Source organism: Rhipicephalus sanguineus, unplaced genomic scaffold, assembly GCF_013339695.2.
Source record: "Rhipicephalus sanguineus isolate Rsan-2018 unplaced genomic scaffold, BIME_Rsan_1.4 Seq654, whole genome shotgun sequence".
Lineage (NCBI taxonomy): Eukaryota > Metazoa > Arthropoda > Arachnida > Ixodida > Ixodidae > Rhipicephalus > Rhipicephalus sanguineus.
In genome coordinates, this window is record NW_023615699.1 from 178,893 (window position 1) to 206,186 (window position 27,294).

Below are 27,294 nucleotides of genomic sequence, written 5' to 3' on the forward strand. Positions count from 1 at the left end.
GGACCGTCGTGGTCCTTTCTTGTCACGTCATTTTAGCGCTGTTTTTTTCCACTCATAAACGTGGATACAAATGGCCTGGGGATGACCACTACTGTATTCATAGCTACATTATTATTTACATAAACATATGATGCTTATTTGCTTATTTGTTCGTGTTTTATCGTACTCTTCAACTCAACTGCCATATATCTAGAAAATATTTGTTTGAAACTAGTGTAAGTAAAAATATTAGTGTTATTGTCAACGAAATTCATAACTTAATTGTCGGGAGTAACTTTTTAGCATTCTTGCATTCTTTATTTTTCTTTAGTCATTTTAAGGACAGTTGAGACAGCCACAACAGTCACGCTCATCGGGCAACATTGTTTTTCCACGCTGTTTATTTTCCGAAGTGCGCGAAACGGGCACGTAATTAACGTAATATAATAAAAGTAAGGCGTTTGTTGTTAATGGCTGCAGGATCAGCGACACAAGGAAATCATTATGTCTAAAGGGACGCTGTGGATTGGTGATGTAAGTTGATTTTTGTCTTCGCTTCCATATTTAAGTGGCGGAGTAACGCCGTAACTAGGCTTAGCGTGCGAAATGGGAACGGGGATTAGCCTGCGGTTGAGCGTGAGCTTGCCATTTCGCGAGATTGGTACGATTTGCCGGTTAAGGAGGGGTCTAGGAGTCGCGCTGCTATATTCTCGCCAGATTGAGCCTTACATGGATGAGGCATTCTTGAAGCAAGCCTTCGCCGTGATGGGGGAAACTTGCTTGTCCACGAAAATCATCACGAATAAGTTAACCGGGTAAGTGGCCCCACTCAACCCAACCCCCTACGCACCGGGCCTACTCGAGGGGCTCAACGTCTTGCTTGTGCTTGTTTTCACTCATTCGCAGACTCCCGTTGGGCTACGGCTTCCTCGAGTTCATTGACGAACACACGGCGCAGAGGATACTTCTCAAGTGCGACGGCAAGCCGATACCTGGCTCCAATCCTGTAAGAGTTGCTTTCTCAACTGCGTGAAATATATGTGTGCGCTCGCTGTACGCCAGCAAGTTTCTTGACGCAATTGCGAAGATGTTAAATTTAAGAAAAGCTTACGTGTCAAGCTCCCTTGCGTTATTGCAGTGCAGGTAACAAGCCTCGGTTTCTCTTGCGAGACGTATAAAAAAGTGCGCCTGCAAGCAGTAGCCTCGCAAGAGAAGAGGGGGTGTAATGTAATCGCACCCAGCGGGCTCACTTGTTCAAATTTTCTTTATCAAACTAAGTACGGCATGCGGTTTGTACTGATGCTGTGGAATCTCCACTTGAAGTAGGTCAAATTGTGAAGAGTATATTGTACCAGGCTTACAATCTGTAGCAGGACTTGGATTGATCTTTGACAGTGTTGAAATATATGTATTGTTTCAGGTGCTAACGTTGAAACAAATATTGATTTGAAATTCTTTTTTGTTTTTGCTGTCCACTTTTGCAGAGCAAAAAGTTTAAACTGAACCACGCTTGTCACAGCAAAGACGCTGCGCAACAGCAGTGAGTATCTTGGTTCCTTGTGTATGCTGTTCTAAAAGTAATTCCGCATTGTTCATTCTATAAAGATTTTAAAGCGGTACTGACACACGATTTTTCCTTTGTCAGTCTTTTGTGTCAAAAGAAAGGCCAAACCCTCAAGAGCCTAGAAAATGTAAGAGTAAGCTTGAGTGCGCTTGAAAAAATTGCAACATGTTTCTTAAAAGCTAGTTTTGGTTCTGTACTATGTCCTGACATCACGACAGTGTAGACACATCGTGTTCTTGTGATGTGCTTGCTCAAGATATCGTGATGTTTCCACAGCCACTCCATCCCACGCACCCATGTGGCAAGCAATGAAATTTTGTCTGCTCTTGGTCAGCGTACAGTTGCTGCCTCGCCTGTGTCGCACGCAATCGACCCATGATTGTTTGAGCACCGGGAATATATGGAACTATTATCTCCCGTTCTACAAGTGCAAGATTTCAGGGGGCACAATGTCGGTACCATGGCAACCAATTGAAAAAAATTGGCCGTGTATCTGCATGCTTCGCTGCAAATGTTGTCAAAAGATTATAGTCTTCTGCTGGCCGTACTACATGAATCCTGGTCTCATCCGCGGCCACCCGTGATGCTGTTCCCAGGGCCACTGCCAGGTGGCAACATCATATCATCGGCAGAGGACTTTTTCGTGCATAGCATTGCATTTTCAGTGCAGCCTAAGAAACACTAGGGTTTTTAGAATTACGTATCTATGTATTTTCTAGTAAAGGAACACACCGCCTACAGTGGCATAGCCAGGGGTTGGCTGACCGGGCAGCAGCCCCCCCTCTCCCCACGAAATTTTTTCGTACTGTCGTGTACCGCCGACCAAAACAGCCACCTGCGCCTGAAGTCATCCCAGATTTTTTCTAGAATTGCTTTCCATGGTCGAAAAGATATTTTGGTGCGAACATTGCTGATTTGACTGGCTGTCCTCACTGCGCCCGTGGCAGTCCTGTAACTGGCTGCGCAGCGCATGACCGTCAAAAATTCCCTGCAAGCATGCAAGCAGAGGCACAGCTCTATGGATTGCCATTGTGACGCGTTGACACGAGCTCCGCTCTCCCATGCTGAGCCATATTATTGTTGACTAGCTGGAAGCTCATGATTAAGCTATAGAGACGGTATTGTGAATGCAGCGTTGCGGCGGGGACGTCTTGAACGTGAAAGGATCATATCCAGCTAGCGGAGGGCCCAAAGAGGGGGTGGTCATATTTGACAGCTGGCTGCAGGGACGTTTCGTTCTCTTGCCCCTGTACGGACAGCGGGTAGTCGTTTTCGACAGACTTCTTGGTCTTTTTAATTAATGCACCTCATGCGTGGGCAAAAAGTACAGTACTTCAGAGTAAGCCCATTTCGTTGCTCTGAAGGGACAACTTGCAGAAAAGTTCCGTCGGTAGCACATGACACTGCACTAGGTTCCTTAGGTGGTTCGTGGCCTCCGCGATTAGCTCCCTAATTAGTTTCTCAAGTGAGCGCCACAGAAAAAGAAAGTGAGAGAAAAGAAAAAAAAAATCCAGCACATGTCCTCGTGAGGGAACCATGAGGATCATGCGAAGCAGTCGAGGGGGCGACATGGAGTTCAGTAAGAGCTTCCGTTAGAGTTTCCGTTTGCGGATTCGAATCGTTCGTCATGACGTCTCGCTTCGGCTTCCCGAGCCCTCATTGTATCCGTAGCTTCTTGCCGGCGTTTACGGCGCGCTTCCACTTCTCTAGCCCGGAGTTCGGGATCGGCTTGCCGCCGCTGCCATTTTGCGGCAGTGGCTCAAGCCCTCTTCTCATCCTCTGCAGCCTTTGCATTTGCATTGGCATTGGCGTTGCCGGTGGTGTTGTTGTTCATCATGTCACTGGAGAGAATGAAGAGTGGAGCGGGCGCAGGCCATTTTATACCGTTGAGCTACCGTGGCGCCTAAAGCGGGTGGCACCGAAACCTCGAGCTAAACCGGCGCATGGGAACAGAGCCAGGCACAGCCAGGCACCCTACCTCCCTCCCTCACTCCGCTGTCGCATGCACCACAACTGTGCCTGGCGCATGCGCAGCACAGAGAGGCGGTACTAGCGTGGACGGCGGAGTGAGGGAGGGAGGTAGGGTCGACCATAAGCTGCTTCGCATCTAAAAGAGGCGCTGCTTAAATCAGCAGGAGAGAAAACATTTAAAAAACCACGCTGTTGTAGTTGGGGCTTTTGTTGACGGCGCCCACTGTGCAGACTACAATGCACTGCACTATTCACAAAGAAAATGACACTGCCGGGATTCAACATGTCGGCACTAGCAACTTGATGCGGGCACACAGAGGGTGATGTCACTGCCTCGGCAGTGTATTTTCGGGAGGTTAGTCATAATTACATCACAGAGGGATTAGGCGGCACCCACAGAACCTTCGTTAAAAGGCTGCATTGTTGAGCTGTGCACGCTGTGTGCGAGAGCCAAGCACACTTTACGTTCGAAAGGTGGATGCGGGATCTGCTTTCCGAGAAAGGAACATTGCCGGGAGGGAGATACCCCTTTATCATGTGTCACTTGTGGTAGCCTCGATGCTCACTGGAGTCGAAGACTACCGCGGGTTCAGGCTTAGCGAGCCACAGGGCCGCGTCTACCGTCGCCTGCTTACGTTTAGCGCACCGCTCCTCGCGCGCTCAGCTAGCAAAGGTGTCGAGCGCCGCGCGGCATAAACACAGTGTTCGAGATAACACACACACAAACACTTTATTTGCCTTCTGCGGCACCCCTGCACACACACAGTACAGCGTCCGCTTCCGGGGCACGGGGAAGCAAAGGGCTTCCCACGCGGACGATACACCAAGGGGGACCGCGAGCACGTCGCAGCTGGCAATGGCGAGCTTTGACATGCCGCTCAGGAAAAGGTCCCTTGCGGCTATGCTGCGCACTCTCGCAGTGACCACTGGGCCTGGTCGCGAGAGCTAGGGCAATCTCTGTGCGCGTGGGCCTCCGGCAAGTGCAGCTCGGCGTGGTACGACCGCACACGAGCACTAGGCACCGCTCTTTGGCTTAACATACGAACCGGAGCTAACACTGAGGTAAACACGCCTGGAAGGATGCCGAGGCACCCAGGCAGGCTACAGTCCGGCAATTCCCAAAGGGGACGTCGGACCAAAAGGAAACGCGTGCTTACCCAGCGGCGTCCGAGGAGAGAGAGCTCGTCCCGGCGTGCACGCGCGTCAGTCACGCCGAATCTCGCGGCTCAGAGACCGTGCGCGTGCAGCGCCACCACGAGAGCCAGCGCGTAGCGCAAGATGACGCCACTTGCCGTCGCGGGAGAACGGGAGAGGGAAAGGATTCGCGGAACGGCGAAATGCCCGCGTAGTTACTTCGGGCGCACCTTGGATCCCCACACACTGCATATGAACGCCTTTCCGGAAGATGTCCCCTTACGTAAAGGACTTTAGAGTGCCCTTGTGTCAGAGCTATAAAGCGATGAAATGACTGTGTGCCACATGGGCTGGGAACGAAGACATCACTCAGTTTCCATGAGAAAATCGCAGATGCAGGATGCATACATCTCTTTAGACGCAAAAATGTTCCAAAAGATGGGTGAATTCATGGTTGTAGAAGGTCCACCCCGATTTAACAAAACAATTATTAACAAAATGACATGGACGTTTCGCCTCATATACACTGTTATGCCATTGCCTTGGCAGCCTCGACCGTCGACGCCAGTCGCCGTTCTCCCACGCTTCTCAGTGGTTGGAAACAACATTTCTGAGCGGGATGGAAGAGATAAACAGTAGCGTTCCGTGCACCTGTGGTGTCGTCTCTCCAATACCGTGCAGATCCTCTCACCATTCTGGCCTCATCCAGTCCAGGTGCGACTAAGTGGGGTCAACAAGCCGCCAATTCCCCAAAAAGGATCATCTGAGGTGTCAGTCTTCAGCCTCAAAGCGCTACGTTGTCAACTGGACATTGATTTTTGAGGTTCAGATGGGCTTTTCATTATGCACTTACCGGTGCTGCAGGATTGGTGGAATCGCGGCCACCGCATTGAGAGAAAGAGGAGGTGAACCCCAACCATGTTATTTAATCCGGTGCACTGAAGAGCGCTGGTGCCTGTTCACTGAGATCGAACGAGTAGAACCTCGTTGATACGTTCCCGCTGTACGATTTCCCGGCTCCTACGCTCGAAATCGCGAAAATTAAAAATAACCCAATACAGCTGTGTGTAATACGTTCCGGTTAATACGTTCCCGGAAAATACGATTATTCGGCAGCAACGTTCAGCACCGCGGAAAACTGCGGTCGTATCATACGTTTTGTAGTCAGAAACTCCCATTCAGGCGTGCAAAAAGAGCCCTCTTTCGCACTTGTGAAGCGCGAAGTGGCAGACAGTCGCCGCGCGGCGTCGGCGGCATGCCTTTACCCCTCCGCGCTTTCTCTGCTTTGCTCAACTGTCTCCTCGGCGTCTCTTCCGAATTGCTCGATCGTCCCCTCCGTGTCTTCTCCGAATTGCTCGATCGCCGCGCTCTGTCAACCACACACCGACCCGAAGGTAGGCGGCGACGCTGGCCGGCAAAATCTTCAAACGGTTTGCCGCGGAAACCCACATGCTGCCGCCGCATCGCCGCGACCCGTAACCATAGCAACGCCGCCATTGTGCCCAGTAAATATGGCCGATAATTTTCCCCACACTTTTCTCCCGGAGCGCATTCGTTTTTGGGTTGCTGGCTGGGCAATTCTGTCTACCAGCGGGCCGTCAGAAGCTGCCAGAAAAGACTTGTGCTGGAAGATATCTGGGAGGTTTCTGGTTATCAGACGCCAAAACGAGACGATGCGCGCTCGCCGCCATCTTTTTGAGGACTCGACAGATCGCAGTGCGGACGCTTGGGGACGTCACCTTCGGTTGCCATTACGCCGGGCGTTATCTTTTAAAGCCCGTTCCGCCGTGCGAGATGGTGCGATTACGAGTGGTGGCGAACATACCAGCGCATGTCTCAAGTTAAGACAGAACGCAAACTGATCAGCGCTAGTGTGCGACGTAGTATGCGATAGCCGCGAACAGCTGTCGCTTTCGGGGACGCTTATCACTTTCGCGAGATTTCGCATATCGTGCTGTACCGCGATTGTTACATGCACTGCGAAGAGTTGAGCTTGTTAAGCCTTTAGCGGGGCGGCAGTTTTCTTCACGGACGGGGCAAGTCACGTGTGATCTTGCGAACGTACGTGATCGCATCCCAAATGCGTATGCTCGAAAATATCACTTCTGCTCTTCGGCAAACCTAGCCCCATATTTCCAAGCGGCAATGCACAAAGAACCGACGCTCATGCGGCGCAATGTTTCGCATGCTGACACGGCGGTAGCGTTTCTTTACGTTTACGCTGGTTGTCCCAGAGTTTGATTTTGCGATATTCGGGTTGTCTCGGGATTTCAATGCACGTGACCACGACATTACTTTAGGTCAGGACCGGAACTAGCTGGCTGACCTCTGGCTGCCAGCGAGATGCCAGGAGTTTGAAAATCGAAGAGTCCCTCCATGTTTTAGATATGAAGCATCTTATAGCGGAGTTCAATCCAGTGGTGGTGGCGGTTGTGGTGTGCAGCGTGACCACCCTTACTGCGCATGTGCAAGCCCTCTCCACACACCTCCTCTCCGTCTCCCCTCCCTCTTTCTACTCCCTCTCTCCCTTTTCCCTCTCTCCACACCCCCTCTGAAACGCGGGCTCTACATGCCGCAACGCTGCTTCGCATCGCCTCATGGCCCCCCTTTTTTTTTTGAGAAATAAATGTTTTTTGCCCTTGCACCTCAATATGGGCTTGTCAGCCTCAATTTTTACTGGATTCGGATCGTACGTTTTCCCGGATCGTACGTTTATTTTCCGCGTTTTTTTTTTTCCGGAAACGTATCAACGAGGTTCTACTGTACTTGTGCATAGAGTATTTTCTTCCATCAATTTGTCCTGCTGACTGCTCCGGGCACAATGCCCCCTCGTGTCCACACTGGTCACGCCAAGTCGCAACAGCACCCATGCAGACCCCTGCACAGGACATAGCTTTGACCTAAACGATGTGACGACGTTGGCTCGGAATCGAAAGTGGGACAAAAGAAAACTCCCGTGACCATGGTTCATTTATCTTAAGCCATCGGCTTGCAGCAACAACTGCAGCCCCCAGCCAGAAGTTTACAAGGACGTATGTGACACTGGTCGATCTCCGCTTATTTGTTGCCAGTGTATACTGAGAATGCCACCTGCATAGGTGGCGAAACTAGACTCCCGGGAAAAGACTGCTCTGCAATCCCAACCGATGCAAGGCTCGCCAGCACTCTGCGGGACTGCTCAACTCCTTGGCTCTCGGGAGTGTGTGTGTGTGTGTATGTGTAATCTGCTGACTTGCCAGCCCCCCCCCCCCCCCCAAATTCTGGCTACGCCACTGACCACCTAATACTCGCAGATATGCATAATAATTGCTTTTTGATCGACAGTATTCACAAGTATGAACGCAGCTACCAGTTCAAGATGGCTGGGCGTTCAGCAATTGCTTAAACTTTGGCCGGGTGGCTGAATCGTGTGATAGACAGACAGACCAAAATTTCTGCCTTCAAGTATCCCAAGAAAGAATATCATCTTTAATAAAACGATCCCCTTACCTTGTGATCACTTTAGACTGTGTACTTGCGTGCACACATGGCAATAGAGCAGAAGTTCGACTTTGCTCGCTCGCTTGTCACTAAACTATGGTGACTCGATGGTGAGGAATGAGAAAGGCACGTGTGAGCGGCCATTTTGTATGTTTTTGCACCTGATGTAATCACAACTAGCCATACTGCAGCGTGAAGTCGCCAGAATTTTCTAGCTCGACGTCGTTCGAGTGTTGATGTCAGTAGGTTTGCTATGTGAAAATTCACTTCAGTGTCAAATTACGTTATCAGCATTTTCTAAACTTCACACTTGGTCAGAGATGTCTCTGTGTACAGGAGACTTGTATGACAAGAGTAAACTCAGCTTCGAAAGTTGGTGTCAGTACCACTTTAAACATACAGCAGAAAAGCATTTGTTGATATTTATTCAAAAGCACTCACAAGGTAATTATCCCAGCCTCATGAATGGACGAGTTGAGAATGCGCCAAGTGAAACATGCCTTTGCCGAAAGATGCACCACAGAACGAGAAGGCTGTTATGATGTGTGATGTTTTATTTCAAGCCAGCAGAATGTTGTCGGCAACTGAAGTTTTTATCTGTAGACAGCACATATGCATGCAGTCCACTATTTTGGGGCTTGGGGCCCTAAGACACTTTTAAAATAGACTAAAAAAGACATTACTGATCTGTAGACAAGGCTTATGTGAGTATGCAGCAAAGAATGTAGCCTCATGTCATAGAGAGACTAAAGTAGCTTTCTCGCTTATTTGCCCTTACCTGATCTGTCATCAAATGCATTCGCATTTTTACTGAAGAAATCTTGAAGTTGAGCGGTCCAAGGGCCCTTTCACTTTCATAAATACAAAAACCAGGGTGTCTACCGACCGGGAAAACCGGGAAAACCGGGAATTCTCAGGGATTTTGGGTAGTCTGGAAATTCTCAGGGAAAACTCAGGGAAATTGTGCTCCCATCAGGGAAAATTCACAGTAACTTTATTGAAAGGCAACGAAAGTCGCGGTAGCCCTGGCTCGATATTTTGTGAACGCATTTTTCTAATCAAACGGCCGCTGCAGCTGCGGGGAAGTGGCGCACCTCGATGCTGTCATCGCCTTCGGAGCGGTGGAGTGGGAGAGAATCAGGCTAATGCGCGGCATGCAGGAACCATGAACCACGACACATTGTATCGCGCAATGTTGTCAGGGTGTTGTGTGACTACGCGGTGTAGTTCTGTATTCTTTCTCGCGCGTGCTGTACGTTAGCGCCCGATATGGCGTTTTTGTTATCGCCGCGTGTCAAGTAACAAGCATGATTAGTTGTAGAAGCGGTAGCAGTAGATGTAACGAGCTTGAGTTATCTAGCAAGCGATCGCGATAGTTCAGGAAGCGGATGTCTTCGACAAGGCTGGTATCTGGCAAGCCATCCCGATCAGCGAGAAAAAAGACGACGCTTGTTGGCTGTTATCGGAGCGCTCACTCGCTCGGATACCGAGCTTCAAAGATGCTATTTAGGACTCCGTGAAGAATAGAATAAATTTCCAGACAAGAGCTAGCGTAACTCACAGCAAGTGAAAGCTTTTTTTTTTCTTTTTTTCCCGATGAGGGCACATGCTGAAACAAGTTTTAGGCAGTCGACCGATATTTTGGGGGGGCTGCAGCTCGCAATTACCAGCCACATCACGTGGATGTTTGCTACAAAGCCGAATTACAAAACTTTTCAGAGCCAAGGCATAGCGGCGACCGAAATTCGCGACTCCAGCACGGGTCCCATTGGCTCGATTCGGCGCGCAATGTCGGAAAACAGTAACGTTTCCACCATAATCGGATGTGCCGTAATTCAGGCTGTTACCGTGCTTTCATGAGATCTTAGCCCGCAGCTATATTGGTTTCTTTTTTTGCGATAGCAATTGTATAGACACTCCGACGCGAATTTTATGCCTTCGCCATGATCTTCCTTATCAAGTCCAAATCGCGATTACATCACCCCGCGCGTCGTATGCTCCATGCGCGAGTGAAAGCGCGCGAGCGCTGCCGACGAACGGGGCTTAAGCAGAGATGAAACGAGCCGACCGTCTCGTTCGCGTGATGAGCACATGGAGATAGGAGCCGGCGGGTTGGGGGGGGGGGGGGGGGGAGGGGGCTGCGTGAGTCCGACAGGAAGTGCGTACTTTGTAGCAGCGGGCGTGGTCGCGTGTGCCGCGGTATCTTTAGTGGGGATCAGCAGACGGCTCATACCTTTGCAGGTATTGTGCTCTAATTGCAAAACTTCCGTTGAAGCCATAGCAGTGGCGGATCCAAGGGGGGGGGGGCGTAGCGGCGATCCCCCCCCTTAAGCCAGCCCCCGCCCCCTCCCTTCAGTGCCTGTCGTCCACCTCCTTTGTCAGGCTGCCTGTTGAGTTGGCCCCCTTTTTCAGGTTGCTTTGCCTGCCACTACCCAAAAGGGGTAAAGAGAATCTTGTCCCTGCTCTCTACCTCTCTCATCACTCTACCTTTTCCTGCTTCCCTATGCACATTTACAACGAAGGCTTCTTACACACCGCCATAATCCCCTCTGGGCTGTTCTAAATAGGCGTGACCCACCAAAATGCACTGCTGAGCGGGGGCTTCAGCCTTTTTAAGGGCTTCAGCCTCTCAGTGCAGCGGCTGCATTTTCTGAAGGAGCGAGCTGCCAGCCTACATTCATATAAAATTCCTCTTTGTTGCTATCGGATTTACTGTTTTGCTCTCGCGGTGAAACTGTGACTCTTTTTTTCTAACGTGGGATGGTTTTCGATGTTTTGCATTCGTGGAGAGCAAATGGTTCGGCTGGGCAACATGGTAGCAAAGGCGTTGCATTGCTCTGGGCAACGCGCGAGGATTTGACAACAACCCGCAGCAGCAGAACAAGCGCAATTCCACAGTATATTAAACCCGCATTTGTTTCGTATATATACATGTGACACTCGGCAAGGCATTTAACTGTGATTGCTGCACTTCAGGCTCAACAAAATTGATTTTTTTTTTCACGCAAAAAATAAAAAAAAGTTTTTTCATGTTGCCATATTAGTTGAGCATTCTTGTGGCATTTTCAGTTTACGATTAATCCTTCAGTAACTATGCCTTGCATGAAAGGTCAAATTTCAGTTTAACGAAGTTTCGATATAACGAAGTGAGTTGCCGCTTTTACCAACTTCGCTATATTGAGGTTTAACTGTTCTATGTACTATTCAAATGGGATTAAGTCGTTTTTATTTTCTAACGTGCGTATTAGAGAGTGACATCACCGAGCGATATGGTCTCTACCCATCTTGACATAAAACAAAGTTCTGCTTCACTCAGGGAATTTTAGCAAAAACACTCAGGGAAAACCTGGAAAACTCAGGGAATTTAGAAAAGTCAACTCGGTAGACACCCTGAAAAACCTTACGAGTTAAAGCAGGTGTTACAAGTTACACATTTTATGAACTCATGGAATATTCAGTTTCATTGATAAAACATCAGTGTTCTCCTGCTGCATCTGTTTCCAGAATTGAGCATTCTGCCTTTATTGGAAACTTGACTCCGGAGGTTGATGACCTGGGCCTCTACACAGCATTTCATTCAAGGTTTCCATCGGTGAAAGCAGCAAAGGGTAAGTCGACATTCATCGTGAAAGCATAGATGAATGTTGTAACATGCCTTATGTTTGAAGGATTCTTCTACCTGCTGTTTGGCAATCCTGAATTATTTCGGGGTGCAATCACAAATGCACCATTCTTAGTCATAAAGTTGTAATAAAAATTCCTTAGTACAGCCGAATGTCTAAAATTGTACAGCATTTACCTACTGTTACGAAAAAAAAAGGTTCCCAAAGATAAGCAAGTTTTGTATCAAAATCCTGGGTGGGGGGTGGGATATCTAGAAGGTTTGAGGAGCCGAATATTGTGCTGCACCCTTGTGTGAAAAAAAAAAGTAAACATCGACAAAACATGGTGCATCATGTATGGGGAGAAAGCGCGCATATGGCAGAGAGAAAACCCACGAAATAGAACTCCTAACGCCCTTGTCGGACAGCCTCTGACGTGGAACCACTATGGCCGCATTGTGTTGTCAGGCAGAGGCTGACAGTGGACCGCTAAGGGTTAAAGCTAATGAGAAAACTGTACTTATATTATTATCCATGTGTTTTTCTTTTTCCCAAGGCTGCTTCAGGGGCATATAATACTTCTCGTTTTTAATGAATTCAGACAAAAGTAATGTTCCTTAGCTGTAGGCCAATATCTTATGGTGGTTCAAAGTATGAAAGTGTGAGTATGGGTCAGCACATACATTCATAGCTGAACAGCAGTTAACTCGTGTACTCGTGGCAACCGCTATTTTGCTTTCCACATTTAACTCGTGTACTCGTGGCAACCGCTATTTTGCTTTCCAGATTTGTTGGTGCGAGTTTTGCCATTCACTGTATAGTGTGTGGTACCTGCGTAGGTGCAGTGTGTGAGCCAGAATATTTTCTTGCATTTGACACCCTGCTAACTTATGTGAACAAATAAATGTTCTTTACAGCATGCTTGATGCAACCCTGGATTCCACAGCTGCCGATAGTAAGCACCTTGATCGTTGTAAATCGTGTGAATTTCTCGTTTGGTTACTGCTGCAAGAGCTGCTCGTATTATTTCGTAGAGGCTGTTCTGCACATGTGCTTACTAATGCTAATTGATTGTGGCGGCTTCAGGTGTCGTGGTGACGGGATGACTGTGGACGCTGACGACATGTATGCCTTTCAACATTCAGTACTTTTTTTCTGTGGGAATTTCAATGGCTGCGAAGCCTCGCGTGTGTGCATTTTCTTTCTTTCTCCATGGGCACTTACCAGTAAGGTGGACCCCGACAGACGCACATAAAGGGGGGTGAACATAGAGCCATGGCTCTCTTTTGGCCCGTTTCAGGCTGCAAAAGGCCTAGTGTGGTGTGTTAGCTGGGCATGTTGGTGCGGTGAATTTAGTTGGACAACATTAGCAGCAGTAAAGGGACCTTTGCCACATTTAGGTACTGTGACCCTATGACCAAACCTGTGGCCCGTTTGCAAAGGGTCAAATAGGATTTGGATGACAGGCAGGCTACTGTTGATAGTGGAGCATTAAGATTCTAATTCCTGTGCGCAAAAACTAAAATTGCATTGATCCGTCAGAATTAAATATCTTTCTTTGTTTAGCTTTTGCATATTTTGTCATCCCTTCTTCTTTTCTACAGTTTTCGTTTGTTAAAAACTCCAAACTTGTAGTGTGGAACTTTAATTGACTTTGGGGATCTCCTGGAGTAGCTCTGTTAAATCAGATGGTTCGGTGTATACATGATAGCAGATTGTTGCTGATGAATTGGCTACTTGCCAGGTGTCTTCCCAGTAGTACATGTGCTTGGTAACTGTTATGCAGATATATCATGCGATTCTTGATCAATGGCATACATACAGCTGTGAACACGGATGGCATAGAAAGGTAGCTAGTTGGTGTCAGCGTAACAACGAAGATCTGCAGCATGGTGCTTCATGTTGGTGGAATCCGATACCTTTGGCTGCAGTAATTGTAACGGTTCTGCCTTTATCCTAGCATTGACATTGCTTTGGGCCAACGCAGAATTTGCTTGTGGTGTGGGGACAGTACTGTTGTAAGGCACCCCCCCTTGTGTAGTTTGTGTGAGGCTGCCACCTTTTGCTGGTCAGGCCCCTGGAGAAGCAGCAGGTGTGAGTGGGTGCAAGCTTGTCTGTGGCCGGTGTGGTCCGGGCGCGGTGTGTTGTTTCAGTGGTGCTGGACGAGAGTGGCAAGAGCCGGGGCTATGGCTTTGTACGCTTCGGCAACCAAGAGGAGCACCAGCAGGCACTTGAGATCATGAACGGCTTCGAGGGGCTGGGCGGCAAGGCATTGCGCGTTAGCAGTGCCACCCCCAAAAGGTAGCCACCAGCCCTTCCACACCTTTGCTCCTTCTTTTGCTTGGAAGGGCATTGTCTGGGGTCATCATTGTTATCATCATCATCATCATCATGTTGTCCCGCTTACACAGAGCTCAGGTTTGCCAAGCACTGCAGCAAGTGCATGCATAAGTGGAAATGAGAATGGAAAGGGAAAGATGATGCTGTATATGTGTGCCAAACGTAATTTTCATGCCATGACTCTTGGTCACTGCATGTACTGCCACTTTGAAATGGAAAAAGGAAAAACAAAAGTTGTAACACCTCTGGCACCTGTTTAACATTCCCATGTGTGATTGGCACATATTAAGGTGCTAGAATAATAATAATAATATAAAATGAATAAGTGCATGAATGGGATCACAGTGAAATGTTGCATGAACTGGTAAACTTTGAAGTAAAAGTGAGTTTTTGCTTGTACTAATGTGGCAGTACTGTCACTCTGAGCATAGTGGCTGTACAAATTGACTGCTCAGCGAGTTACATATTGCATGGCAGTTAAAGGGACACTAAAGGCAAATATTAAGTCGACGTTGATTGTTGAAATAGCGGTCCAGAACCTCGTAGTGCTGCTTTTGTGCCAAGAAGTGCTTATTTTGAAATAAATCACGTTTTTAGTGTCCGCATCGCGTTAGCGCGCTTCAAATCTCCCGCCTGAAAATACGACTCTCATACTCACTGCTGCCGTGCCCAACGTTGCCCGCTTTTACTGCGCGGCCGCCGACACTAGCAGCAGCCGAGCGGAAGTAGCGGGACCCACAGTAGCAACAACGGGGCGCTGCGGCAAAGACTTGCTCGGATGGGCACATTCAAAGCCGTCACCAAGTTGCGGTTGGTCTCGTAATCCTCGAACAAGTGCAGCGAGCACACACGCAGAGGTTACTGTTTAGCACACTGGCGCAATGGCATGACATTAAGCCACTTCGAGCGTAGGGTTCATTCCGCGGCACCCAGTGAAAAGCCAACCGGTTTTCCTTGCGCAGCACTGGCGTTTGGCACCATTCGGGCATCCGGCAATATCACCACGCATGCGGCATTTTGTCGAACTTTCTGTCAGAGCGACTTTCACGAGCGCGCAAAACACGCACTGGCATACGCGATCCCGAAACTACCACTGAGACGGGCGAGGCACAGTTCGGCGAAAACGGAACCTTTGAACCATGTTTGAACCACGCGCGCCGTTCCCCATGGCAACGCCACGGAGGTTTTGTTTTCATGAATCAAGCGGAAACGAACAAACAGCATTTTATTACGTCTTTTGTTGCTCGGAATGTTCTTTTTTTTACTGCTGCAGTTTGATACTAGTGATTTATTGTAGGCCGACTTCCCTACGTCATCGGGATACTTCGAAAATGTCCCCACTCGTGGCGCTCATGTGATACATTTAGCTTAATTTCTCGGTAAGTAGGGCACTGCTGTTGATATATTTGCCGTTTTAGAAGTTGTCATACATTGGGCTTTCACTCTGACATAAATTGTTATTTGCCTTTAGTGTCCCTTTAACCTAAATAGTGATGACACAAAATTTTAGACAGCATTAAGAGGCAAGGTGACAGTAATCTTGTTTAGAGGGCAGAATCTGATCGTTAAAAATTGTTAGTTCAAAGAGAGAGATGAAATTAAGCTAGCTAAGTTATGTAAAATAAATAGTATGAGTAACTGGTTGTTTGTCAGACTAACTAAAGTAAGAAAAAAACGCACCAAGGAAAGGGGTACAAAAGCAGTTAAGGCTAGCTGAGGATAAGGTAGTGCGATGGGATAAGGAAATTGGCAGGCTTGTGGTGAAGTTGGTTCAAACAGGACAGGGGTGCTAATTTGACATTGCTAAAGGCTTTTATCATTCAGAAGATGTTGAATTGGCTAATGGTAACAATAGGCAGCATTTTTCTTGTTCATTTTGAATTAAAAGTATGGGTTTTTATGGTCTTGTGGTTCCATGGTCACATCACAAAAGCCGTAAAACAGAACAGCACACCTTCCTTATTTTTGTGATGGTTATCCTTAGTGGTGGTGCAGACTGGATCTCGAAACTGTTGCCTAAATAGTTGTTCCCGCAGAGAATGAGTTCCACCAATCTAATGGAACCAACAGGTCCATTCCCCTTCTCTCGTCTTCACATTTAGCTTATGTGTTTAAGTTTGTCAGTTAAAAAGATTGCTGTCATGCTAGGCTTCCGCTTTTCATATGAAGCTTTGAATGCAAATTTTAGGAGGCTTAGGGGCAAGGTAGGGCTTAGTTTCATTGCATGCAACATTGAATGTCTCATGTCCTAACCTTCTCCTCCTCATTGCATACAAAGCTTGTCTCCACCATCTTGCTGATTAGTCTTCTCACTTTGACAATATTTCTTTTTTTTTTGTGTAAATAATAATCGTATTTTTTTTTAAGAATGTCTTCTCTATTGTGGTTCTTTTAGTAGGTGGGATGCGGCAGCGATTTATAGTTACTATTGAAGAGCTTGTTCTTTGGTTAGGGTATAAGCTTGCTTAACGTGTTTTCCTGGCTACCATCCTTACTGTGTTTTTTTTTTTTTTTTTTTTTTTACCTTTGGAAGGTTGCTTCCTTGGTTGTAAAAACATGGGATGAACTTGAGGGCCCAGTCCTCTTTTTTTTTTTTCTTCTACATTCTTTCTTATTTTTCTTTGAAAAATGTTTCAATGTGGGCTTGTTGACTATGTGTTGGAAATGTACTAACACTGAAAAGAAGGGTCGATTAGGTTCATCTGTGCCGCCACGATGCACATAGAAAGAAAAAACTCCTAGGGTCCCTTATGCATTTGCCTAACATAACTTGAAGGCAAAAGCCATATGGTTTGGCTGTTTTACTGTGTACTTCATATCGCATGAACACCGCTTGTTAAATTTTTTTAGTCACACGATCACTGCAAAGATAAAGTGAATGCTCAGGTGGTCATGTGGCCTTTTGTACCACGCACCAGCTTTTTGCTGAGGGACCTTTGTCATGAGCCATTTGAGGCTCTCGCCCTGAAATGATTACGTTACAGTTTTGCTTGTGGCACACTAAGCAGCAATACAGGGTGGCACTCTAAGTGGCACTCTAAGCAGCAATACATCGTTCCTGGGGGAAAGTATTCTCATCTTGTATGATTATGTATGAACGCTATCTCGCCCTCTTCATGCACAAAATGTAAAGCCTTAATAAGTTCACGTGCTACGTGACGCCAACAAGGCAGAAAAAGAGTGTTCCACACTCGCCGTCATGGCTACTGGCGGCGCTGACTGACGCTCCCACGTTTAAATGCACACATATACCCTATAAAGTGGACGGGGGGATGGCCGCCGCGGTAGCTCAGTTGGTAGAGCATCGGACGCGTTATTCGAAGGTCGCAAGTTCGGTCCCTGCCCGCGGCAAGCTATCTTTTCGTCCACTTTTCGTTCTTCACAATTACCTTACATTTATTACTAAAAACATCCCCTATACTTTCCTTGGCATTATTGTCTGTTAGCTCTCATTAACCACACTAACCAGACAGTTGTGACTGTCAGGTTTTCTCCACGTCTGATTTTTATTTTTTCATCTTGCTTTATTCTTGAGAGCAACTGGCAGTTTTTAAGGTTGTGCTATCCCCTCTCTCTCCTCTGGTTTGTTTTTCCGGCAGAAGCAACGTCCCAACTACGGTGAGCATGGCTACACCACCGGGTCAGCAGACTTACCAGCAGTATTACGGCAACTACGGCTACAACTACCAGAACTACTACAACCCCTGGCAGGGCTATCAGCAGTACTACGCTGGATACCAGGGCTATCAGGGCTACCCAGGCTACTATGGACAGCAGCCAGAGTATCCACAGCACACCGATCCATCAGCTGTCGCTGTGAGACTTTTTTCATTTCATTTGGTTTATTTACCCTAAGGGCCCAGTATCAATATCAGTTCATTATCGTGAATTGTTCAAGGTACAAAAAAATATAAATGAATTGTCAAGATTGCAGCATTCTTTCTTTATACACTGCTTTTGGTCATCGTTAGAGGAACGAGTAACGTAATAATGCAGTAGAAGCAAGTTAGCATTGCCTCTGGCATAGTAGCTGTGATGTCCTTGTGCAGCACACTGGTTACGAGGATGCTGCGACTGCTGCTGCGGCAGTGCCCCACGGCCCGAACCCACCTTTGCCTCAAACGGCGCCCCCAGCACCAGAGTCGGACAACGAAGTCGAAGGTGAGCTTGTCGGGCATAACTTCTTAGTACAGTACACCCTTTTCTCAATTGTAAAGCTAGCTTTCCTGCTATGCAGTTTGCCCAACTAATGGCGGCTAGTCACTTACTGCAAACAGCGTGATCACGTGAATTTCGCTTACGCTACGACGTGGAAAATGTAGACTCGGCTCTCTTGACATAAACACGCATAATAGACAAGCCCCAGCATATGCAACTAGGACCTTGTCTCCATTCTGAGCAAGACAGGTGCCGCCATTAGTTGGGCAAATATGCAGGCCAGGGAAGCGCACTTGCGGATTATAAAAAGGGTCTGTTGTCTCAGATGTTTCAGAACAAACTTTAAAGTTTCTGTCATTGATTCACTTTTTCCATTCCTGCTACTCTCGGTGGATGTTTATTACTATAGTCATTGTGATTATTACTTGGGAAAATATTAAAAAGTAATTTTAAGTAGAGTTCACTAAATCTCACTTTTCTGGTGTGATGTCTAGTCAGCTCTTGGGTGGAAAATTGGCCTTCAGGAAGTTTCCTGCTGATGAAATTTGGCAGTCTTGGCATTGTCATAGCTCATGTAGTGGCAGCACCGCACTTTTAACGTGCAACACTAAAAGTGAGAGAACAAGCAAACGTGGAAAACCAGCTCTGTGATTCGTTACTGTGACCACGTGCGTTGGAAGTGTTGGCTGATGCAAATTTCAATCGCTCTGACATGCTTGTACTAGACTGTGACGCTGCTTGCATTCTTTTGTTAATGAATCCAAAATGCGAAATTGTTTAAAGGGCCCCAAACCACCTTCAATATATATATATATATATATATATATATATATATATATATATATATATATATTTTGATCATTTCAAGTAAACACTCGCATAGAGTTCAGAATGCCGTCACAATCAACGGTGCCAAACGTGGCAGCGCTGCGAGCCAAGAAATAAGAAAGACACCAAAAAATAAGAAAGACAATCCTGTGCTTCTCTCCGGTTCTTTCGGTATACCCAGAGTTGGTCGTGACATCACCACGCATATCTTCTCATGTCAGCAACAGCGAAAACCTGTTAGTCTGCCCTCAAGAACACATGCTCCCCACGAGGAGGAGAGAGGAGCCCACAAATGGAGCATAGTGAAGGAAAGCGAGAAACGTGCGAGGGCTGCTTTTCGATCATAAAACGCGTGTAACTTGTGGGGATCCGAGGCGCGCCTATACCGGTCTGCAAAGGCAGCCGGTCGTCGCCCATGCATGCAAAGGCGTTATGCAATGAGCAACAGCTAACCTCAGCCCAGGCCCACAACTGCTGCTAATTACTCTACAAATAAAAAAATGAAAAAAAAAGAAATAATAACACAATACACTTGAAATACACTATACTATACAATATGGTGCTACGGAAGGGGGTAAAAGAAATTAAGACGAGTGTTCGTGATGCTCACACGGGAGAGCGTCCACGGCGCGGGGGAGGCGGCGCGTAATGTTGTGGCCAGAGTGCGAGGCAAGAGGCCTGTTTGATGTCCGCATGCCCGGAACGGGCTCACCTTCGGCTCGTCTCTAGTCGACAGACCCGCGAGTCCGACGAACGCCGCTTCGGTGGTGGTTCGGAGGTCCCGAATTCCAGGCTGGATGACCAAAGACCTCGCTGGGACAGCCGGTCCTGCTGTAATCCTGACGCCAAACCAAATTGGTGCAAGGCGTCCCGGCGTCGGCAGAGAGCCGGGCGCAGCTGCCATGTCAGCTAGCCTCGCGCAGCAGCCGTGAGGCAACGGCAGCAGGCTTCTCGACGACGGCCGAGACAAGGACACAGCCGGGCGTCCGCCTGACGTCAGCGGGTTCCCGAACACCTCCAGGGTCCACGGCGATAGGGTGAAGGTGGTTTCCTATGGTGTCGTCACCACGCCGCACACTTCCAGGGCACGCACAGATCCACCACGCACGTACACACACACACACACACACACAGCTCCGAAGACGGGCTTCTCCCAACGCGCCACGCGATGGAAGGCGCGTAGCGTCCTTCGTACCTCTCCCCCCGCATAAGCACCAGTATGCACGACCCCTTCCGCAGGCAAAGAAAAAACACGCGAAAAGCAAACAAAACAAAATGACACTCCATACGCGAAAAATACGAGAAAAAAACACATCAAGTAAACATGAACACTCAAACAAACAAAAAAGCAGCAAACTGGGCGGGGCCGACTTCTTTGCGAGCACAGGCCGTAAAGAAGTTAGGCACTGAGGCTAGATAGTGAGGGCCTTCGGTTGCGGAAATAAGTCCGCCGTCCGGCGCGAAATCACTAAGGTGACCGCTTCCTCAGATTATACCGGTGCGTGGTCCGAATGCGGTCCGCCGTCCCGGGTGTGCCCCGTTGCTTGCGCGCAGTGCCACTGGGCGCTGGCGGAGCTCGTCAGACCTCGACGCAAAGGCTTTCAGGTCTGCGATGTGGGCACGGCTGAGTTTTCCCGAAAGGGGATCTTTCAGCAAGTACGCGAGCGGAGTCCAAGCTTTCTCCACTCGGTACGGACCAAGCCACTTAGGAGCGAGCGAGGCTGAGAACCCCTTGCTCGCGTCGCTAAGAGCGTGGTTGCGCTTCAGGACAAGATCACCTACCTTAAATGAAAGATGGCGATGTTTCCGGTCATACTGGGCCTTCTGCGCAGCCCTGGCCGATGCCAAACTCTGCCTTGCTCTACTGAGAGCTCGACAAAGCCTGTCCCGAAGCTTTGATGCGTAAGCAGAACAGTCTGCTGGTGCTTCCTCGTCTCCGAGCTGGCATTGCATGACACTGGTCACCGGATTTGCCAACTCCCTTCCGAAGTTGAGGAAAGCAGGAGAGAAACCAGTAGAGCGACTCTCGGAGGTTCGGATTGCGAACGCGAGCTCACTCAAATGGTCTGCCCAGTCTTTTTGACTTTCGGCAAAGGCCGCCAACATCGGTTTGAGCGTACGATTGGTTCGCTCCGTCAAATTGGACTGGGGATGGTAGGGCGAAGTGGTGCAGTGATTAATTCCTAGGGAACGGCACGTATCACCAAACACCCGAGCGGTGAAATACGACGCGTTGTCAGTATCAGCTTTCCGGAAAGCCGAACCGACAAAACACTTCCTGCAGCCTCTCAGCACCGCTCGCGCTGTCACCTTCCGAAGCGGAACAACTCCACCCACTTCGAAAAATGATCCACGACTACCATCAGATGTATGAACCCCTGCTTGCTTCTGGGGAACGGCCCCATTAGATCGCAGGTGGCTACTTGCCACGGACGCTCACTGACAATCGGTTTCATCAGGCCGGGCGGCTTGCCACCCCTTGATTTCACCGCTTGACAGACATGGCAGGAACGGCAATAGCGGAAAATGTCACGCTTCATGCCAAGCCAGGTCACAGTCTTGCTCAGTTTTGCAAAAACTTTGGAGCCACTCAGGTGACCGGCCATGGGTTCGTCGTGAGAGGATCGCAACAGTGCGGCTCTCAGACTTTTGGGCATAACCACCTTAAACGGGTCCACGGACTCCTCATCGGTGGCTATGTATTTCAGCAGGAGCCCGTCATGGTCCAGCAAGTATGTATCCGCGGGGGACCCAGCGACACACGCCGGTTCCCGTCCCCCTGCGCCCGCCGCACTACCAGCAGCGTCACGGCGCTCCGTCTCCCTGAGACCGTCGCTCAACTCGCGACAAAACGGATCATCTTGCTGGGCCTTCAGTAGCTCTTGCCTGCTGAAAGCGATTCCCATTCTCCCAAAGGGGAGCCTGGTATCGTTACTCAGGACTGCAGCCATCGCTGCCGCTTGCGTCGGCGTCATGGGTTCGCTTCGTGTTGCTCACCCTCTCGCCCGCGTCGCGGCGCGCTGCTTGCCTGGCTCGCGGAAAGGGTTCGCTCGTCGGCGCACTCACCCTTCTCTCCGCTCGGCGGCTCGGCCGCCGTTTCGCCCCCGACGCTTGCTTGCGCAAAGGCACCGCTAGCGGTTGTCGCACCGAATCCAGGCTCCCGGTAGACACTGGGGCACGGATAGCGCGTCAGCTACCACGTTAGTGCTCCCCTTCCGATACTGCACTGAAAAGTCATAATGCTGTATTAAGAGCCCAGCGCGCCAGCCTGCCCGCAGGCTCACGGAGCCGCATCAGCCAGCTTAGCGCGCTGTGATCTGTTTGCACCACGAACTTCGTCCCATCCAGGTAGACGTCAAACTTACGCAGTGCAAACACGATGGCGAGACACTCCCTCTCAGTCACGGAATAATTCTTCTCCGCGGGTATCAGCGAGCGGCTGGCAAAGGCCAGCGGCTGCAACACGCCATCGTATTCCTGTAGGAGAACTGCTCCTAATCCCAGATCACTCGCGTCAGTCTGGACAACAAACGGTCTGGTCAGGTCGGGGAGCTTGAGCTGCGCTGTCTCCGCAATGGCGCTAGACAGATGGCAAAACGCCTCTTGCTGCTCAGGTCCCCATCGCCACACGGACTTACCCAAGAGCTTGGTCAAGGGCGCCTGCACTCGGGCACAGGACGGAATGAACGACCGGTAAAAGTTGGCCATTCCAAGAAAGCGGCGCAGGCCGCGTACGTCCTTGGGCACGGGGAAATCGAGGATTGCTCGAAGTTTCTCCCGGTCTGGCTCAATGGAGCCTTCGCCCAGCGTAAACCCAAGTAACTGAACTCGAGTCTGCGCTAATTGGGCTTTCGCGGGATTTAACGTCATCCCGGCAGCCCTCACCCTCCCGAGCACATCGGCAACATGGGCCAAGTGCTCTTCGAAGGTTCGTGAATAAATCACGATGTCGTCGAGGTAGCACATGCAGTATGACCACTTTGCTTCCCCGAGGACGCGGTCCATGAGTCTCTGAAAAGTCGCAGGAGCATTACAAAGACCAAAGGGCATACGAGTGAACTCAAACAACCCTCTGTGGGAGGTGAACGCGGTCTTGCACCGGTCACGCTCATCCATCCGGACCTGTAGGTAACCTTTGGAGGCATCTAACGTGGTGAAGTACCGCGCAGTGCCGAGGTTTCCTACGATGGAGCTAATCGTGGGGAGCGGATAGGCATCCTTACGAGTCACTCCGTTCAGACGGCGGTAGTCTACGCACAGGCGATGACTGCCATCTTTCTTAGGCACCAACACAATTGGAGACGCCCAGGCGCTGGACGAACGGCGAACAATGCCAGCTGAAAGCATATCGTCCAGCAAGCCGTCAATAACCTGCCTCTTGGCCAGGCTGACGGGCCTGGGGTTACACTTCAAAGGAAGCGCGTCGCCAGTTTCGATCGCGTGGCTCACCAACTCAGTACAGCCCGGCTGATCGGTGAAGAGCTCGTCGTACTCGCGTAACAGTGCCGACAAACGAGCCTTCTGTGTATCATCCAAATGAGTCGCACAGGCGGTCAAAGGATGCGGAGCCTCTGCGTGTCGTGCCGCTCGATCCCGATGGGGATTTTGAGCCGACGAGCGCATAGCGCAGGGGCCTGCCCCCGAACTTTGCACGCGACACGGTTCCGACGCCTCTACTGCACAGGCAGTTGTATACGCCGGCGGGCTGATGAACGGCTTGAGCTGGGAAAAAGGTCCGTCGCGATAGCCGCCATTCGCAATGTCCACAACGATACCGGTTTTTAGGAGAAAGTCCCGACCGAGAATCACAGGAACACTGAGCCCTGGAAGATGAACGAAACGCGTGCGTCTCCTTCGATCTCCCCATGTGACAGTCAACCTTGCGGCGCCAGCCGACTGGGCCACGCCTTTCGCGAGGGTGAATGTCGTTCGGCTGTCCCGCAAGCGCACCGAGTGCTTCCGCAAGTGGGACAAAACCTGTTCGCCAAACAACGAAGCGCTCGCGCCCGTGTCTAGCAACGCCGAAAATTCGCGGCCGGCAATAATGACCGAAATAAACGGCGCGTGCGCACCAGCAAGACTGCTTGCCCGGTACGCGGAGGGGAGAAGCAAGGGTTCGGCCGCTCGTGCCTTCACGAACGACCCGCGCCCCCGTTTCCCTGCCTCACAGGAGGCCTAGATACGGGACACTCCCTCGCTATGTGCCCTCGCTCGCGGCAGCGGAAGCAGCGCATTCCGTCGGGAAAGGGAAGATGCGCCGTCGCGGCCCCTCTCCCGAGGAGGAGCAGCCTCTAGCGGCAGGGGTCGGTTCGCCTGTTGATCAAAGGATCTGTTATGACGAGTGTCACCCTCATCGATGCGCTGGGTCGGATAGCGTCCCTGCTCGCGCGCGTCGAGTTGCGGTGCAGCACAGGCTGCTGCGCGCCTCGCGTACGCGTAGGGATCTAGAGCGCGATCGCTCAGCTCCCAACTGTGCCCGCTTCTAGCGGGAGCCGCAAAGGCAGCTCCGGCGGGCTGTTGCCGTTGGGGAGGGCACGGCCCCTCCCCACGCGCAGCGCGGTTCAAGGGCCACGCTGGCTGGCGGTGGCGGGCGATAGGCGCGCGCGGCGAGAATGTCGCCTTGAATGCGCTTCGCCTCGGCGGCCAATTCCTCTAAATCTCGGAAGCGGCTGCCGCGCAGGTACGCCGAAAAGGTCGGATGCGCCTGCCTATCACCCGTTCGACGCGTTCCTCGTTCGAAGCTCTGGGCTCAGCGATAGAGAAAAGGTCTTCCATCGCGCGTACGTACTCCTGAAGCGACTCATCAGGAGCTTGCGTGCGGAGCTCGAGCTCGCGCCGCATCCTACTCTCGTAGTCAGCGGGTAAGAATTCGCGCAGGAAGGCCGCGCGGAACTCATCGAGGGTTGCTGCTCGGTGGCCTGAAAGCCGATACCACCTCGCCGCCGTGTCAGTCAGTGCAGCCGGGACGACGCGTCCGAGCACCTCCTGATCGTCCAGACCCATGGCTCTCTGGTAACGTGTGAGGGAGTCCAGGTAATCGCGTGCACTTTGCAGATCACCGTACCCGCTGTAGGTCGGAACGGCCAACATGACAGCGGGATGAGTGCGTTTCGGAACAGCCGAAAGCGTTTGGACTGCCCCTGTGAGCGCCTGTATCATTTGGGCGGCATTTTGCAGCAGCGTCTGTGCACCCTTCAAAGGAAGCTGTCTGCGTTAACGGCGCGTTCGAGCGGTGGGGAACTGTCTCCGAGCTCGATAAGCGGCGCGGTTTCAAAAGGGATACCGGCCGGCGTCGCGTTCTCGGGGAGCGCCTGTTGCGCATGCTGCTCGAAGGGGGCACTGGCCCTGTTTCGAGCAAAGCGGTATCTGCTAAAAACGACAGCGGACAAAACTCACGCCTAGCAGACATAACGCGGGTAACACGGCGAGCCTGATACGCAAAGGCGTGCTGACTCGACTAAGTCTAATCAAAGGCTTAATGAGCCTTTGATACCGCGTTGGGCGCCAGTGTGGTAGCCTCGATGCTCACCGGAGCCGAAGACTACCGCGGGTTCAGGCTTAGCGAGCCACAGGGCCGCGTCTACCGTCGCCTGCTTACGTTTAGCGCACCGCTCCGCACGCGCTCAGCTAGCAAAGGCGTTGAGCGCCGCGCAGCATAAACACAGTGTTCGAGCTAACATACACACAAACACTTTATTTGCCTTCTGCGGCACCCCAACACACAGTACACGTCCGCTCCCGGGCACGGGGAAGCAAAGGGCTCCCGCGCGGACGATACACCAAGGGGTTCCGCGAAGCACGTCGCAGCTCGCAATGGCGAGCTTTGACACGCCGCTCGGGAAAAGGTCCCTCGCGGCTATGCTGCGCACTCTCGCGATGACCACTGGGCCTGGTCGCGAGGGTTAGGGCAATCTCCGTACGTGTGGGCCTCCGGCAAGTGCGACTCGGCGTGGTACGACCGCGCGCGAGCACTAGGCACCGCTCTTTGGCTTCACGTACGAACCGGAGCTAACACTGAGGTAAACACGCCTGCAAGGATGCCGAGGCACCCAGGCAGGCTACAGTCCAGCGATTCCCAAAGGGGACGTTGGACCGGAAAGGAAAATACGTGCTTACCCAGCGGCGTCCGGGAGAGAGAGAGTTCGTTCCGGCCTGCACGCGCGTCTGTCCCGCCGAATTTCGCGGCTCCGACCGCGCAGCGCCACCACGAGCCGCGGAGCGCAAATGGCGCCACCCCGTCGCGGAGAACGGGAGAGGGAAAGGATTCGAAATGCCCGCGCAGTGGCTTCGGGCGCGCCTCGGATCCCCACAAACTCCACTATTGCGGCACTACATGTTTGTTGCAGACTCGCGCACAACTACAGCACCACAACTAACTTTCGGCCTCTGAGTGGTTAGGTGCCCTTTAATGTAGCATTTAATATGGCACATGCTCATGTTGAAAAAAAAGTAATGGAGAAGAAAAGCAAGGAAGGGAGAATTTGTTTGCTTGTATTCAGCCCCCCTCCTCCAGCTCACTCCTTGCAGAATTCTGGGGAGAACCCTGGTGTGAACTATATTGCTTAAACTGCACTGGTTGGGTGTCTGTTCGTATCGGTCATGCTGTGTGTTTTGTGCACGAGTTTTTTACCACTCCAAGCAAACCTGCTCTGATTGCTTACTGATATGCACTGATGGCAATACTGTTTGTACCCCTTGGCTCTTCTAGACCACGACATGGGCATGCCGGACGTGGAGGCCAGCAACAAACTCCTCCTGGCTCGATCTGAGGTGATCCACCAAAACCAGTTTTCGTAGAATGTTTTTTTGTTTTTTTTTTTTTTTCACGCTATTCGTGGCAGTTTTAAAAATGCATATGTTGGTGGTGGTGTTTGTGGTGGATAGGGTTAGGAGAGAAAGAGAATCTGAGCACATTGTTTGGAATCAGTTCTTCGTAATATTTATTTTCAGCTCAGCTATGATTCTATTGCATCCTTATGAGCTGACCTGCATGAGAAGAAGAAAAGATGATTCACCGTGTCAGTTTCAGTGCACTGTTGCACTTCTGGAAATGCATGAGGCTAGCTTTCAGTGCAGTCGTGCTGTTGATCTTAGCTCTGATGTGCTACTTTCATTTGATGCAGGACCTGTACTCGGCATTTGACAGCAGTCGGTGGCTCCCAACAGAAGGACTGGACCCACCTTTGGTCTCTGTCAAATGATTTTTGAAATAAATAGCTGTACTTGTCCATTGTGTTG

At 50.3% G+C, this 27,294-nt stretch overlaps 1 protein-coding gene across 1 annotated transcript; it reads left to right on the top strand.

Moving 5' to 3' along the window:
• Nucleotides 1–350: 350 nt before the first annotated feature.
• LOC119377999 (tRNA selenocysteine 1-associated protein 1-like) lies at nt 351–27,286 on the top strand. Its single transcript, XM_049411692.1, has 10 exons — nt 351–513; nt 697–794; nt 886–985; nt 1,464–1,519; nt 11,633–11,736; nt 13,884–14,031; nt 17,670–17,886; nt 18,120–18,231; nt 26,765–26,826; nt 27,180–27,286. The coding sequence occupies exons 1-10, from the start codon at nt 484–486 to the stop codon at nt 27,255–27,257; spliced, it is 1,005 nt and encodes a 334-aa protein (XP_049267649.1). The 5' UTR covers nt 351–483; the 3' UTR covers nt 27,258–27,286.
• The last annotated feature ends 8 nt before the right edge of the window (nt 27,287–27,294 follow it).